The 17,342-nt window shown below is 36.7% G+C and overlaps 1 protein-coding gene across 1 annotated transcript in view; it reads left to right on the top strand.

Annotated features, from left to right (window-relative positions):
- The first annotated feature begins 8,471 nt into the window (after positions 1 to 8,471).
- kiaa0319l (KIAA0319-like ortholog) overlaps positions 8,472 to 17,342 on the top strand; it is a 34,496-nt gene continuing 25,625 nt past the window's right edge. The window contains exons 1-3 of the mRNA XM_053492515.1: positions 8,472 to 8,567; positions 12,812 to 12,943; positions 13,109 to 13,227. Of these exons, the coding sequence (XP_053348490.1) occupies positions 13,116 to 13,227 (112 nt within the window). The 5' untranslated portion in view covers positions 8,472 to 8,567; positions 12,812 to 12,943; positions 13,109 to 13,115. The remainder of the gene's footprint in view (positions 8,568 to 12,811; positions 12,944 to 13,108; positions 13,228 to 17,342) is intronic.

Genomic DNA, 17,342 nt, shown 5'->3' with positions numbered 1-17,342 from the left:
TTAGCTGTAGTGTGTGAATGCGTGTGTGAATGTTGACCCGTGTTCCTACCATGGTTGTAACTTTAAAATGATTCAATTCCCACCTCGGGTCTGTGTGTGGAGTTTGCATTTTCTCCCCGTGCTTGGTGGGTTTTCTCCGGGTACTCCGGTTTCCTGCCACTGTCCAAAGACGTGCAGATTAGGCTAATTGGTGTTCCTAAATTGCCCATAGTGTGTGAGTGTGCATGTGAATGTTGATCAGAGGTCCTACCACAGTTGTAAAATTGGAATAAATACAATGAGAATCACCTAGTTGGATCATAGAGGTTCCTAGATGGATGGATGGATATATGTATGTATGTTGCACTATTACCCCATATAAACACACACACCCATCCCTTTCTTTTTTTTGTTTGTGTATGCTGATATACGAATACAATACAATAAGACATGCTGGTTGCTCTCATCTATGTGGGTGGAGTAAGTCAAAAATTTTTAGTCACACCTTGACCCAGATAAGTCATTAGTTTTTATATAGATAGTCCGCACACATTCAGAATCCCCATCAGCTACTTTAATAAATGCTTCTTAATTTTAGCAGATGTATTCAGGCATGCTTATAATGTCTTCCAAACATATTTGTTTGTCAGCGTGTGTGTGTGTGCCTGTGTGTGCGCGCACGCTTGTGTCACTTAGCAACATCTAACAGGTAAGGGAGGGGAATGAGGAAGGGTGCGGCCTTTGAAAGAATGTGCCAGTGCAAGTAAAGTAGTTACACACACCACACCCAGTGCTCTCTCATTCTCTGCTTACTCATACACAAACTTTATTCTGCATACACAAACTGTTAACTTAAACATTAACACTCTGATACGTCACAAAATCATTATACGCAAAATACTGTATCTGCATCTGTATATGTATGCAGCTGATGCTCCACACGCTGGTACTGTTTGTGTGTTGTTCTGAATGCACTGTGGTTGTGAAATGCACTGTGATGAAAATATGAGCCTAGACTTGACAGCCAGGAAATAAAAATTCCAGCCTGAGGACAAAACCTTCAAGTGAACAAGTAAGTATGAACATGTTGTTGGTGTGATTGTGCGTGTGTGAAGTAGAACGTTAGGTTCTTTTTCAAGCAGATATACCTTTAAACGTATGAGCAATAAATGTTAAACTAATGTTATTAATAATGTTGCTTTTATCCCATACAGGGTGAAATGATTTAGATAATTAAAAATGTATTAAAAAGTTATAGAGTCATAGAGCACAACCTTAGGATAATTTAGTTCTGAATTTTATTACTCTCAGCTATTATGTTATCTATTTACGACTTGAACTCTGTTCAGGCTGTAACGCGTGTCCTCCCTCTCTTTTGTCATAGACGCCATACACTGGTCCCACCCACACTTCTCTACCTGCTGCAATTGTACACCTGCGTATCGAGTAGCATGCAGGTCACTCTCTCTTGGACAGGCTGGCAGACTTTCCTTATCTGCATGCAAAGCTGAGAAGGACCTTAGTTATCTTAGTTCTTGCTTTGGATGTTTGAGTGACTGACTACTGTTTAGTGTTCTAATAAAGTCAGTAGGTTTGTTTAAGGGGCGGGTAAATCCATTGCATTACTTTGGATCAATCTGTTTATTTGTCTGTATGAACCATGCACTCAAACATCATTACATCATAAACCCATAAATATGCTTCAGGTCTCTTATATCATATTCTAGTCAAGTGGCTCACGCTATTTGTTTATGATAATTAACTTTTATATTACATTATATTACATTATATTCAATCTTCGTTATTGACAACACTGATGTAGGGATGTCTTATGTAGAGCCCTTGTACTGGGAGCATTTGCCCAAATTCAGGTATGTACCTTTAAACAAACACATAAAACAACATTTCAAATACTGAATGTTTCCACAGCACCAAAAAACAAATCTGTTAATTCCTGTTGAAAAAACTGTGCGTGCACATTCATAAATAAAAATTGCAATTTAAAAAGTTAGTTTTAAGTAGTGTTTAATACAGTAATGTATAGGTAATAATAATAATTTTATAAAATCATTATTCTTATAAATAATGACAATTATAATACCAATCACAATCAAAAATCACTTACAACAAGATAAATATTATAGATAAAAATTATTTTAAAGTAAGACTTAAAACAGTCATCTTGCCTGGTTCAAGTTTGTAGTAAGACCTCATTACTTAGTAAATAATAAATAATTAAGTATGCTCATGCTTTTAAAAAAATGAGCGTTTCAGCTATATATGCACAAGACCAGTTTTAATGCACTTAAAAAAGTCTTAATGCTACATATATTTATGTTTAGTATTTAGTCCATCTACTGTTTGCATGTTTTTAAGTTCAGTTGCATGCTGCAAGATTCCACTATACAGTGTATAACAGTATACAGTACGATACTGTATTCCACTATACAGTGTATAACAGTATACGATATGATACTGTATTCCACTATACAGTGTATAACAGTATACGATTGACTGTGTACGATACAAAATAATAATTTAGTTGATGCTTAATAGCAAAAAAATTGGTCAGCCTCAAAAATGTTTTTACGGCTTAAAAGTGCATTAGGCAAGAATAGGCTTTCTCTCTCACCAAGATCAAGTCTCTAACCTAAAGCGTTGAAGAACGCCACAGGAAGTCTTTTCTGCCGGCTGCAATTAGACCTTACAATAACTCTGCTATGTGTCAGGAGAGGGATCTCCTTCTCTGACATCACTATTAAAAGGTTCATATACATTCTGTTTTCATTGCAGTGATATGCTAATGTTCTTGCATTCTATCTTTTATTAATATTTTAACTTGCTCATGAACCTTGTGTACAGTTACTGTACAGTTCACCTGCACATACAATCATCATGCACATGTGCATAGAACCTCATTAATGCACCTTAAACTGTAAACTGTATATCATAGGGTATTTTTTTCCTTTCTCATGTTTTTTTTCTCATTGTCTCAATATTCCTTATACATTGTTTCAGGTTATGATTTTGAACTGACTTCTGTAATGAATAAATTTTTTTCCTTGAAATTAATAAAGCATCCATCTAACCAACCAACCATTAGGCAGCTTCAAGATTTTAATAAATCCCGTCCATGTCACAAAGGTCCACCCCTTGATCTACAGTGGCCCATACAGTAGTGTATATAAGATGAGTGACAGGAGGAGCATCCAAACACAAACAAGCATTCATGGAAGTAACTTTTCCAAGCAGGTTTTCTCAGCAACTTAACCACACTCTTGTTAAGCCCACGGCTTAAAAGCGATTGCAGCTTCCACTACTAATCTTTTTTTGTATGCTTGTCAGGATATAATGTAGGTTCAGATATTAATTATCATTATTCTTTAACTTCTAACCCGTAAAACCTGCTTTTATGTTTCTCATTTTGTTTCGCATTGTAACATCACAGTGGCAGGAGTGTCTTATTTGCAGTTTTTCCTGTTATTTAGCAGTCTTAATACAATAACAGCAAATGGCCACTGCAGGAGTGTCCACAAAGGCGACGTTAAGCCTTGCACATTGTTTTAGGTCTGCTCACCATGAATGGACAGGTACAGCAGGTTATCTAGGGTACAACAGAGATTTTGAGGTTTGCGGTGTTTTCTTTGTGGATTTAAAGTATCAGAAAACTATGTGCATGCATAATGATAAACTCATGCAATTAGACAAAACTGCACACAAATGTAGTAATGAAGAGATCTTACAACTCAAGGGAGCCTGATCTAATCCTGAGCTAGGGATACTGTTTGTATGGAATTTTGCATGTTTTCTTTGTGTTAGTGTGGGTTTTCTTCGGGTTATCTTCTTTCCTCCTGCTGTGCTAAAACATGCCAATAGGTGAATGGGTTATCACAATCCATGTGCAATGAGCCCTGTGAAAGTCTGGAGTGCCATGTGGCCTTATAGTATCAGGATAGGTAATGGACTGATAAATGAATAAAATTACCTCATATGGTTACCATTTAAATAACGTGTATACCCAGAATTTCCTTGCAAATTTTGTCCAACCCCCATAAAAGTCACCAGATTGATTTGGATTACAAATGACACCAAGCATGTACTCTAAAAATACTGAGTTTTCAAGTTTTTTTTGCTACTGCATACCAATATGCTCTAAACATCTAAATCTTTGTCGCTAAAATATTTAGTTGTCAATGACAATAAAAAAATAAAATACAGCTTGCGTAAGTATACATCCCCTTTAAGACTAGTACAATCACTTTGTTGCAGTAACAGCTTTATTCCTATTTGAGCAAGATCCCAGCTTTGCACACTTTTTTATGATTCTTATTCATTCTTCATTGTAGATTTGCTCCAAGTTATTCAGTTTGGTTGGATTATTTTTTTTTTTTTTAAAGACAGTGCCACAGAGTCTCAATGGGATTCAAATATGAACTTAGCCTCGAGCACTGTAGAGCATTCTGCTTCAATGACAGTTTAACAACATCTGGATCTTCTGGGGTTTGAGTACTTATTCAAATGCTTTAGTTTTTGGTTTTCTTTGAAATATGTGAGCACTATGACCTCGCTCCTTTAGGGTCAAGGGATTGATTTTCTGCCTTGGGTCTTTGTATGTGGATTTTGCATGTTCTCCCTGTGCTCCAGGCACTCCGGTTTGCCTCCCACAATCCAAAAACATACAGAATTGGCTAACTGACATTTCCAAATTACTTTTAGTGTGTTCATGCTAGTATATCTTGCAAATAATTGGCACCCCGTCTACGGTATACCCTGCCTCATGTTTCCAGTCATTCGGGATAGGCTCCAGCTTCCCCCCTGTGATCCTGTGTAGGATATGAGAATGAGTGAGTGAGTAAATCAGTGAAATACATTTTAACCAAGACAAAAAATTGTGAAAGGAAAAGTATACTATGTATTTATTATATGTTATTCAGACAAATCTTTGAATATATTTTTAAGGGACATAATTTTTGCCACTTTTTTTAGTTAGGATATGATATTACTAATACTGTAAGCCAGATATACTGATCATCACTAATAGCAGAATAGTATGATACAGTGATGTGATGTAAATATTTTAACTGTAAATGTAAATCTGTATACCAGTAACTATTAAAAAAAAAAATACAACAATTGTTAACAGACATACTCAGCAAATATCTCTTATTAGTTAATTAATACAGACATACCTGATGGGAAAAACTTATGATTTTTTTTACATGTAGATGTTATAGCCATTTGTGAGTCCTAGAGACAATAAGTGGACATGCTCTCTGGCTGGGAAAGATGCCATTATTCTCTCCCCTCACAATGTGAACTCATGTAGACGGAAGAAGTTTATATAGAATAAGGAAGTTGACTCTTTCCTCTCAGTGTTACCTTAGTGCAACAGCTGGAAAAGATGCAGTGTGAAAGACTTATCCTGGAGGAATGACGTCAACCTTGTTGGAAGGAAATAGGCTAACATTATTATTGTTTATTTATTTTTATTTTTTTACTAATAATAATAATCATCATCATAAAATAATAATAATAAGGTAAATATGGCATGCGGTGTAGCTCATCCTGATAAATATAATTAGATTTAGTTTTGTGTCACTTATTCATACCAAAAGTGTTAAACTAGGATTCAGGAGGTGGGAATCCCCACCATTACCAATGCTGCAACATTACCTATCAGACTGTACTATTTTAACTTTAATAAGGCCAAGTTTTAGATTCCTCTCTGTTAAAGACATTATGCTGCCTCATTTCCTTTAAAACACTACTAGAGTATACATCCTGGATGGAAACGCCAGTACATTACAGGGCACCATCCTCACTCATAACTTCACAGTATGTTTTTTGGAGTTGCAAAGACACAGGAGTCCCCAGAGAAAACTCTTATGTGAACAATGCAAACAGACAGTGACCTATCGTTCCCCCTAATCCAGGGACCCTTGAGCTATCATGTGACAGTACTATCAAATTGCATATACAACAGTCAGCAGTTGCTTTGACTGAAAAAAGACACGTTACCATTTTAAATTTAAAAAAAAATTATATAAAATGTTGTGGAACTCTATTACGTCTTTTAACAAAATATCACAATCATACAATCATATTCTCACCCTATTATAATGCCAATGCTCAGCCACACTTACTTTTAACATAAACCAAAGGTGCCAGAAGCACCACTTCCCTGTGTGCCCCCAGTTAATCTCTGTCTATGATAGCTACTCTAGATTTCCTATACAAAATGTTAATTCTTCTTAATCCAGACCTGAACACAACCCTTGGCATCATTTCAAATATGCAGCTCAGCGTTTCTGCATCCAGGGTCGAGATCTTAAAGGGTGCAGCTGATTGGGTTTGACATGGAGGATATACAAGTAAAAAAATAAAATGTTTTATTTGAAGGCATTGTTAGATTTTTTTTAGCACTGGTTCTGCACAATAACATTATAATGATTGCAACGCATCTAAACACTGTTGCAATGCATTATGTTTCCAAAATGCACATTTTCTCATTGCATTTATTTTTACTCTCAGTTTTGAGTAAGTACTTTTTTTTGTATTCATTGTTTTTTTTTGTTGTATTTTTATAGCATTAAACAGAGGTCACTCACACTATCCAACTCTGAAAGCTCGTCTCAGCTTTAGCCATGGCCAAATTACGAAAGTGTTTCTAATGCACAATGTCTTGGGTTCGGTGGTTGAAAGTTTAATCAGTAGCCTAATAATGGCCATTAATAGATGCATTTATAAACACCCAGGTTGTATTGGAAAGGCCTGTGCACTAGTGACATTATGTATGACACCAAAGCTTAAGCCTTGCTTCGAGGCATGTGTCATTTTCCTGAATGTCACGTGACCAATAACAACCAAGTCCTCACGTTTGCCAGAATCACGTGACTGATTTCAACTGGCATTCACATGGCTTATTCACATAAATTTTCACTTCTGTGAACCCTTCATAATATTGAAGATTTTTTTTTTTTATTCATAGCTCAAGATTCAGGAAAACCTAACCTGTTTTTGCATTTCACGATTAACTTTGTATGTTCTTCTTATCTTTAAAATACACAGAGAAGGAAAATGAACTTTTGGTTCTGTTTATACAGTGTATGATTTATATTAATGCCCTCAAGCTATCTCATAAATCCTGTTATTGTGTCGACGTGGTGTTTTTAATTTTTTATTTTATTTAATACCCTCCTCAATTAATTTTCTTTATTGTATGTTTTAATCATTAGATTTGTGTATTGAATCCTTAATGGTGACTGGCGAATGGTTTAGTAGTCGTATTCATGTCCATGTAGTTTTACTTTAAATAAAGAAAGCACATTGACATTAATTCATCTTCTACTACACCTATTTGGGAACATCCCCCTCCACTCCACTCATTGTCTATACCACTTTATCCTGTATACAGGGTCATGGGGAGCCTGGAGCCTATCCTATGAGACATAAGGCTAGAGGCGGGGTACACCCTAGACAGGGAGCCATTCTATCACAGAACACACCCTCATATGCTTATTCACACACTGGGGGGAATTTAGGAAAACAGATTAGCCTAAACTGCATGTCTTTGGAAATTTGGGAGGAAACCAGAGTGCTCAGAGCACAGGGAGAACATGCAAACTCCATGTACTCAGACCCAAGGCGGGAATCAAACCCCAAAGCCTGGATGTGAAAAGCCGCTAACCAATACACCACCATGCTGCCTATTTGTGAACATTTTAAAGTAATTTTCTCTGTTACTTCACTTAATGAGCTTCACTGTACTTTTTTCAAGATTCAGAGATGGTAGTTAAGGGCACAAACATTTCCTGGATACACACAACTCTTTATATTTATTACTTTACTTGAGATCTGTTACGCAAAATCTGTCCACTAGATGTCACTAAAACGAGCTCGTAAATAAAACTTCATGAAATTAAAACCTTCTGGTAAAACTATTGCGTCGACACCTAAACGAGGCTTTATTTTTTCATCCCCCTACGTGTACCTCGTTCGACACGAAACGCTACTTCTACTGAAAAAGATATATCTGTACACCAGCAAGTGACTGTTACATTCCATTAGGGGGCGCGCTAAACTCAGAAACCATAAAATAAAAATGTTTGAGAGCAGGGTTTACAATGCATACGATTATTAAGAGCTTAGATTTCGGTTGTGTGGTTTTTTTTTATGTTAGGGTCATTATGGGGAAACGGCGTAGAAATATAAAACCGCGTTTAAAAACAAATTTTACAGACATCGGTTCCGCCATGTTTGTTTGGGGCAAAACCTTCACGCGCCTTCATTTGTTTCACGCACTTCATACATTATCATGTACATTTATTTACTTGAATTAGCTGAGATATACAGATGTTAAATAAAATTTGAACTGTTAACTTTTTCCATAAGTGCTTTTAAACTAAAATAAATAATCGCATAGAGCAGGCGTCAGTACTGGCGGAAGTAGAATTCCCTTCGTGCTGCGTGTACTTCCGGGTGGAGGTGCAGGAGAAACACCTGACCTCAGTACGCACACGCGCGTCGACAAAAACCTGCAGCAGAAATGGCACTGATCCGTCCCTGGTAGCAGGGATCTCACAGACGAGGTGAGTGACGCTCTTTCATCAGGTTATAACAAGAAATCGTGTGATTTTGACTGTTGTGAATGACGCTGGTTTATGAGATCTACCTGCGCAGAGAGGTGTTTTAGATCCCTGTGCCACCAAACAGCTGTTTTTAGCAACCATGACCTGTTCGGGTTGTTATGACAGATCATGTGTGTGTGAAATAACAAAAGGTCTTATTACATGACTGTGTTGACATTAACTTTCCATGATCACTTGCATGCTCATGTTGTATTTATAAGAGATTAGATAATTTTAAATAGATTTTTTATTTAATATGATCATAATCATAAAACATTATTATTACTATTGTTATTATTATAACTGCCTCATTCTAATAATAATGTTTATATATTGCAAAACACTTAGCTGTGCTTGTTAATCAGTCTAACACTGTTCCCCCTAACCTGATCAGTCACTGTTAATAATGTGTTCATTAGTCTGCGTCCATAAGAGAGTAGTGTCTACCTATCATATTGCTCAGATCTGAAAAGGAGCAGGATGTGGACTTTATAATCCATCCTACAGCGGCAAAGGGATTGGCATGTACAGTTTGCCAAGACGGATCTCTTCTACACCGTTGCATTTTGCCATTGGCTTTAACCCCCTACTGTCTTCACAGCTTTTTACCGTCACCGCTCTGAGCCAGTTTTTCTGTACACAATGTTTCCCCTGAAGCACAACGGACCAATTATTGGACTTCAGAAAACCTGCAATGCATTTTGTACATTGCGCATACACCTGAAACGAAAACATCTTGTGCAAGGAGATATTAGTATTACGCATTTAGCTCGTGCATATCCTCAATGTCTATGTGGTTTTTAGATTGTGTGTTGCTTTTTTGTGATATTAGGCAATAAATTGTCATCTTGCCTAAGAAAGCAGTAGGCTACAACTCTTGTTGTCTGTGCTTGCCAAGCATACAGTGTAATTGCTGCACTACATGGATAAACGTATTTGGCCAAACCTGCAATGACATATGTATCCAAATACATATACTTCAGTATGTAGTTGGCCCCCCCTTTGCAGCTATAACAGCTTTCACTCTTCTTGGAAGGCTGTCCATGAGATTTTGGAGTGTTTCTGTGGCAATTCCTGTCTGTTCAGTCTGTAGAGCATTTATGAAGTCAGGCACTGATGTTGGACGAGAAGGCCAGGCTCACAATCTCCTGTTCACAAAGGCGCTTGATGGGGTTGAGGTCAGGGCTCTGTGTTAGGGCTGGTCAAGCTCTTTCACACAAACCATTTCTTTGTAATCCTTGCTTTGATTATGGAGGCATATCTATGTTGGAATAGGAAAGAGCCTTCCCCAAACTGATGGGGGGGCTAATTGATTTAAACACCTGAATTCAATAATTAACAGGTTTGGCCAATTACCTTGGCCCATTTAGTGTTTAATATGTTGGGTATTTTAATCTCTTATATGCTCCATGTGCCCAATGTTGTTCTTGGATGTGTAGCACAGATCAAACACTTGAGGCATCACTGGGAAATCACATACCAAGAGTGAGGATCATCAAGACATAGTGTGACATGAAAGTCATTGAGTTGCCTTTACAGAACCCTATAGTCATTGTTTATACAGCTTTATCCTGTATACTGGGCCGTGAGCTTATCCCATGAGACTCGGTGTACAAGGTGCCAATCCATTGCAGGGCACAAAAACATATACACAAACTCGATTACACACCACAGACAATTTGGGAATGCCAGTTTGCCTAACCCCGGGTGAGTAGTGGGAATCAAACCCGGACCCTGAAGGTGCAAGGTGACAGTGTTAACCCACTAAGACACTGTGCTGCCAGCCCTCTAGATTTTTGTAAGTCACTCTACATAAGAGTGTCTGCCAAATGTATATATTACATATATACTCAGCAAAAAAAGAAACGTCCTCTGACTTTCAACTGATTTTACTTTCAGTAAACTTAATGTGTAAATATTTGTATGAACACTAAAAGAGTCGACACCATAAGACATAAACTAAAAATGTTTCACAATGTGTCCCTGAATGAAGGGAGGCTTAAAATCAAAAGTACCAGTCAGTATCTGGTGTGGCCACCAGCTGCTTGAAGTACTGCAGTACATCTCCTCCTCATGGACTGCCTATTGTGGACAGTCTGAGCACTGATGGAGGGATTGTGTGTTCCTGGTGTGACTCGGGCAGTTGTTGTGGCCATCCTGTACCTGTCACGCAGGTGTGATATTCGGATGTACCGATCCTGTGCAGGTGTTGTTACACGTGGTCTTCAACTGCGAGGATGATCAGCTGTCCTTCCTGTCTCCCTGTAGCGCTGTCTTAGGCGTCTCACAGTGCGGACATGGCAATTTATCGCCCTAGCCACATCAGCAGTCCTCATGCCTCCCTGCAGCATGCCTAATGCACGTTCACGCAGATGAGCAGGGACCCTGGGCATCTTTCTTTGGGTGTTTTTCACAGTCGGTAGACAAGTCTCTTTAGTGTCCTGCGTTTTTAGAACTGTGACCTTAAATGCCTACTTTCTGTAAGCTGTTAAGGTCTTAACGACCATTCCACAGGTGCATGTTAATTAATTGATTATGGTTAATTGAACATGCAACATTGTTTAAACCCTTTACAATGATCTGTAAAGTTACTTGGATTTGTACAACATTATTGTTGAAATACACAGTCCTGAAAAAGGGACGTTTCTTTTTTTGCTGAGTGTGTATATATATATATATATATATATATATATATATATATATATATATATATATATATATATATATATATATATATATATATATATATATATATATATATATAGAGAGAGAGAGAGAGAGAGAGAGAGAGAGAGAGAGAGATGTGTGTGTGTGTGTGTGTGTGTGTGTGTGAGATGTATAAGGGATTTTTTTTTTAAACATGCACACAATAACATGTTCTGAAGTGTTTGTCCATCCTGAATTCAGTGTCAAAACATTTTGCCAGTTTTTCTTATTTTCATTATTTATTTTTATATATAATTTTGGATAAATGGTTGAGCTCATAAATGGCCTGTTCTGTTTTCACTCATGCAAGATTAATGAGTTTTTTTCATTCAATTTTTTTTAAAATAATTGTCGGGTTTGAGTTGCACGAATTGATTGGAATGTTATACCTGCAAAATATTTACATTTATAGTTTAATTGTAATAGTTCATTGCTGTGTGTATATTTATTATGTAACAAATAAACCACAGTGGGTCATGCAATTTTCAGTGTATTAGAAAGCAAGCTTAACTTTTAAACGATTCATAGTTATGTTTAATATTATTGAACATCCTTGAAATGTGTTTTCAATTAGGTTTTGGCAGCTAAAGCAAGTTGTTCTGTCATATTAGACTGTATTAAAACAAGTCCGTCTATCCATCCATTTAGGAAACTCTGTAATCTAACGGTGTCTATTTTATTTATTCCTATTTTTACAACAGTAAACATTGTAAACATTGACACACGCATTCACACACTATGGGCAATTTGGGAACACCATTTAACCTATCCTGCATGTCTTTGGACTGTCGGAGGAAACCAGAGTACTCGAAGGAAACTCACCAAGCACAGGAAGAATCGAACCCTCAAGTTCTTCCTGTGTTTGGTGGGTTTCCTCCATGTAATCCGGTTTCCTCCCACAATCCAAAGACATGCAGATTAGGCTGATTGGCGTTCCGTAGTGTCTGAATGAATGTATGTGTGCTCTGTGATGGCTTGGCACCCTGTCCAAAGTGTACCCCGCCTCGTTCCCTAGGTCTCCTGGAACAGGCTTCGGACCCCCCTATATGCTCCTACATCCTGCGAAGTATAAAGCAAATGTGATGGCATCAGAGTATCAGAACAACCTTTGTTCTTCATGTATTATAGAATGTCCTAGTTTCCTCTTCCATGCTGTGGTCATGAGACTGTGTTTGTTTTAGCGGCACATCGACGTTGCATAATTTTCCAAATTTTTCTTATCGTCTTTTAGAACTTGTGACATTTTCAACTACGATTAACAGAGCTTGTGTAAATCTCCAGAAGCAGCACTGAGTGTGCTGGACAAACAAACTTCACTCGGTTATCATTTAACTAAGCGGGTCCGTATTAGACGTAGCAGCTGTTTTCTGTATGTCTAGCTCCCCAGCATTCTCACTCATTACAGCACAGGGACGTTTTACAACCAGTCATTTTATTATATCCTTATAACACTATGTATAAAGGATTTTGCTTTTTCCTGATGCATCTCCTTGTTTCAGATATCTGTGAACACTCCCAGTGTATAAATGCGATGCTGCCGTGGTCCCTCAAGGTGCTGGTGTTGATGCCTCTTCAACTCTTCCTCCGTTCCTTTCACCATCCTCCACTTTCTATCTTCCATTTCCAGGAAGGTACATTCAACCTTAGGATTTTTTTTTTTTTTTTTTTTTTAATCTTTCAATATTTTACATTAACCGCTATCTTTACACTAAAACCTTTTCCTTTTTTTCCCAAAATTGTTTAACATTTTGTAAAGAAAAATTGACTTATTCCTTATCTCGATCCTTTGGTCTTAGTGTCAAGATGCTACATGCAATAAAAAGAGCACACAGTTGTGGTTCGCCGGCGTGGATGAGATCCAGTCAGCATTTCCTCCTGGCTCTGGGCTGTTTGTTTTGCCTCTGCCCTCCTGCTGGTAAGAAACATTTACTAATGTAGATTTATTTGGAAATTATCATATCCCTGTCATGTTAACATAGTTTGATTTGTGCAGAATTAATATGGCATGTATCTACAAAGCCTTTTTTTTTAAAACCCAGCTTTAAATGGACAACTTAGCTCACTTTTCCATAGAGCCATGCTATGAAAAAAGTACTGAACCAGTAAATTACAGGATGATTCATGATTAATTCATAACAGTTCTTTTGAACCATGAAGAACTGCAAAATCATGGGTACAATACATTTAAAAAAGAAAAATTCAAATGAATGAACTACTTACTTTCTAAGTAGTTGTTCTTCCAGCTCATTCTGTCAAGGAGTCGCCAGAGCAGTCCATCCGATGACGTGGCACAGGTTGCCCTTCCTGACACAACCCCTTCCATTTTTTATTTATTTTATTCTATTTATTTTGTTATTTGCCTTCAGCATGGTAGGAGAGAAACCTACCACTGAGCCACCAATACACCTAAAGTTTTCCATATAAGTAATCAGCCAAAACATGGTATTGGTGCTAAATGTGTCAGAAGTGGTGTAGGGTCTGTATTTATTATTATTTTTAAAGTTTTTTTTTTATTCAAATATTTCAACAATCCTAACTGTCATTCAGATGAAACTTGACCAATTTAGATTTTACATAAAAAGACATAAACCTAAAAAAAGTGCATTATTCTAAAATGCCAAATTGTTATGATATTTGTCATGGTTACGGACACTACAGATTTTTTGAAAAACAAATCCTTAATTTTGCACAAAATGCATTTAAATTAAGCACCACAGGTAATATGCTTCTAGAAGCTTACAACAATTTTAGTATTAATACTCATAATAAGATACGAGTAATTTGCATTTTAAATGATTGTTGTTCGAAGCTAGACAAAATAATGCTGAAAAATTGTGCACATATAAAATCATCTCTCCAAAACGACTGAAGTTAACAACCTGAGATTTTTAGGGAAGCAAGATTGTTCACTCAAATGGTGCATAAACTTTAGAAGTAGCTTCGTTAGCACAAACATTTTCTGTATTATATGTATAAAGTAAAGAAAAAATCAGCAGCAATACACTACTGTGTTTTGACAGAATATAATTTTTTTTTATCAAATATACTGTATATAATTTATAATTTGTTAAATAGCAAATATTATACAATGGATAGAAAAATTCTACACAACCCTGTTAAAATAGCAGTTTTCTAAAACTTGGAACCTCTCTATTAAAATGAAAAACAAAGTAACTTGGTTAAAGCAACTTTTAGATTATTATTTTTTCTTTTACATCATTCATTCCTTTAAAAAGAGTAAGCATCACTCAATTCGGCTAAACTTCGATATTTTGCCATTGTTCCGTGCAGAAACATGCTATCTCCGTCTTGTTTGGCTGGGCTTTTCCTGTGCAGAGGCGTCTTCAGGTCACATTGCAGATTTCTGATTGGATTTAGATCCAAGTTTTACCAGAAAAAAACCGAGATATTGATTTGGTGACTTGCTGTACTGATTTGAAGGAATTGCATCAGTGTTTTATGCTTAAATGAGAAATCTTTTCTTATCTTAAATGTTTTAACAGAAGCCATTGACTGGTGCTATTACATATTCCCTCCAACCTGATTAAAGCCTCGGGTCAGAGTTAGAGAATGGCAGCGTTAAAACATTGATTCAGTCTCCATGCTACACTGTGGGGTGATGAGTTGTTGTTTTTTTTGGTTTTATTATTTTCTTTTTTTCTTATCTTATCTTTTTGCATTACGGCCACAAAGGGCAACATGTTTTTTTTTTTACTTGTCCTTGTTTAAAAAAAGTTTCTGTCTTGTCGCACTCCCCTGTAGCCTAAACATGTAAAGCATTTTGGAGATTAACATGTTTGAGGAGCAAACTTGGTGATGCGGGCCTCTCGGCAGCTCCCCTGACCGGTTTTTAGTGCTCTTCATATCCATTTTAAAGAGACATGCAGTTCTTAGTAATATTACTGTTGTTGTGACGGATATTTCTTCCACTTGTGCTCCATGGTGTATCCACTGCCTTAGGATCGTTTTCGAAACTCTCTCCTGATTTATAGTTGATTCAGTATGTGCTTCATAAGCTTATTACAGCTTTTCCAGTTAGTTGTTAGGAGAATTATATAGGAGCAGCTGTACTTTGTTTGGGATTAATCAGCCACTTTAATGATGATGAAGTTGTACACTAATTGGTTTAACATGAGTCTAAATGTGATTTGATGTGGTTGATTATGAATGCCATGCCCAATTATAAAAGGGTGTACACAGTTATGCGGGCAGAAAAAAACATTCCTGGTCATTTGTCATTTTATTTTCATTTTTTTTAATATTTTTTTTTTATTTGATCTATTTTGATCCTTTTTTCTTTGATATGTTGTAATTTTACAGAATATTAAAATTTTTCTTTCTTTGCCATTTAAACAAGGTGTATGTAGGCTTTTTATAATCACTGTATGTTTGTGCACAAATAACATAGTTATTGTTTTAATTTAGATGTTCTTCATGTTCAGGCCTTTGTAAGACATATCAGAGTGCTTTGTCATACTTGGTAATCAATTATAAAAAATTTGCCTGAATGTTTTACTGAAAGATTAAGCCTACCCCATATTTGTGGTGTGTGTAAGATGCGGTAACACGATGGCTTAGTGGTTAGCACAGCTGCCTTACACCTCCATGGTTGGGTTTTCGAATCTTGACTTTTTGTTTGCATGCTCTTCCTGTGCTTGGTGGTTTTCTGCTTTCCTCCTGCAATCGAAAACATTGGCCAAATGTTTACGTTTGTGTTTGTGCCCTTTGATGAGTTGGCTCCCCATCCAAGGAGTACCCTGTCTTTGTTTCCTATTACAGGCTACAAGCCCCTTGCGATCTTATACAGAAGAAAGCAGATGAGTCTTTTTAGAGATTTCAGTTTCTGGTAGAACTGTATGACTGGTGGTTATTAGAGTGCATCAATTAGTGCTAACATAAATAGCACTACACAGCCGATGTGTATGATCCTTTACGTGAATGGCTCCAAGATGGTCGCTCCAACCTCTGTTTATGTAAAAACTAAACTATACAATACATACTAGAGCTGAGTACCTAATCAGGTTTTACTTTCAATTTTCGATTCTGTCTTCTAAGGATTGCGAAAACAAGATAATCAGGATTAACCAACTGTTGTGCCGCATTCTGTTTTGCAAGGTGTATGTAGGCTTTTTATATTCACTGTATTTTTGTGCACAAATAACATCGTTATTGTTTTAATTTAGATGTTCTTTATGACTGCGTCAGAATTTAATTTTTAATTTACAGTAGCGTGATTTACAGTAGCATACAGTAGCACTTGCAATGCACCAAAAGCCCAAACTCTCTCTCTCTCTCTCTCTCTCTTTCTCTCTCAATCAGGCTGTGGCTTTTATCTCTTTATTTTAAAAACAATTAGTTTTTAGATTAAAGTATATTTAAAGTTTAAGAAAATGTAAATAAATAAAGGAAAAAAGAAAGAAAGAAATAAACCTGTTTCATAATTTTCCTGATTAAATTAGCAGTTTTATTAAATAAAGCCATGGTCTCAGTATTAACCCTAATAATCATGATTTATGATTATCATAATTGAGCAGCTCTGATCCATACTCTGTATGTGAAACAATTAAAGGGAGAGACAATACACGCTGTGATTTAGTGTTTCCATAGTTCAGGCACAGATGGCACTCATCTGTGACTATTGCATTATATTACACTTGTATTTTTTAATGAACTTTAAACTAAAGTAGGAGTGTATTTATTCCACTGGTCAGCCTTTCTTTGTTGTTCTTTATTTATGTGTTGCTTACGGTAGTTGCCTTAAATATCTTGTTCTATCAGCATTCTTGGCCTATTATTACATCAGTGCTGACTTGCTGACAGACATGCCTGAACGGTTGTTACAGTCACACAGTTGCACTGATGGTGCTCGGACCTAGGAGTTCAATGCAGGAAGGACAATAGTCGCTTTGTGCAGAGAAAGAAGGTTTCGCACGGAGGGGGAATTGGAAAACAGACTTTTTAGTGTGTCCCATCTCTAAACAAAATCCCCAGGGCCTTCAGCTACCGTCATTGTGCCTGTTATTGCCATCC

Source organism: Clarias gariepinus, chromosome 3 (assembly GCF_024256425.1).
Source record: "Clarias gariepinus isolate MV-2021 ecotype Netherlands chromosome 3, CGAR_prim_01v2, whole genome shotgun sequence".
NCBI classification, from domain to species: Eukaryota; Metazoa; Chordata; class Actinopteri; order Siluriformes; family Clariidae; genus Clarias; species Clarias gariepinus.
This window is presented reverse-complemented; position numbering and strand designations above follow the sequence as displayed.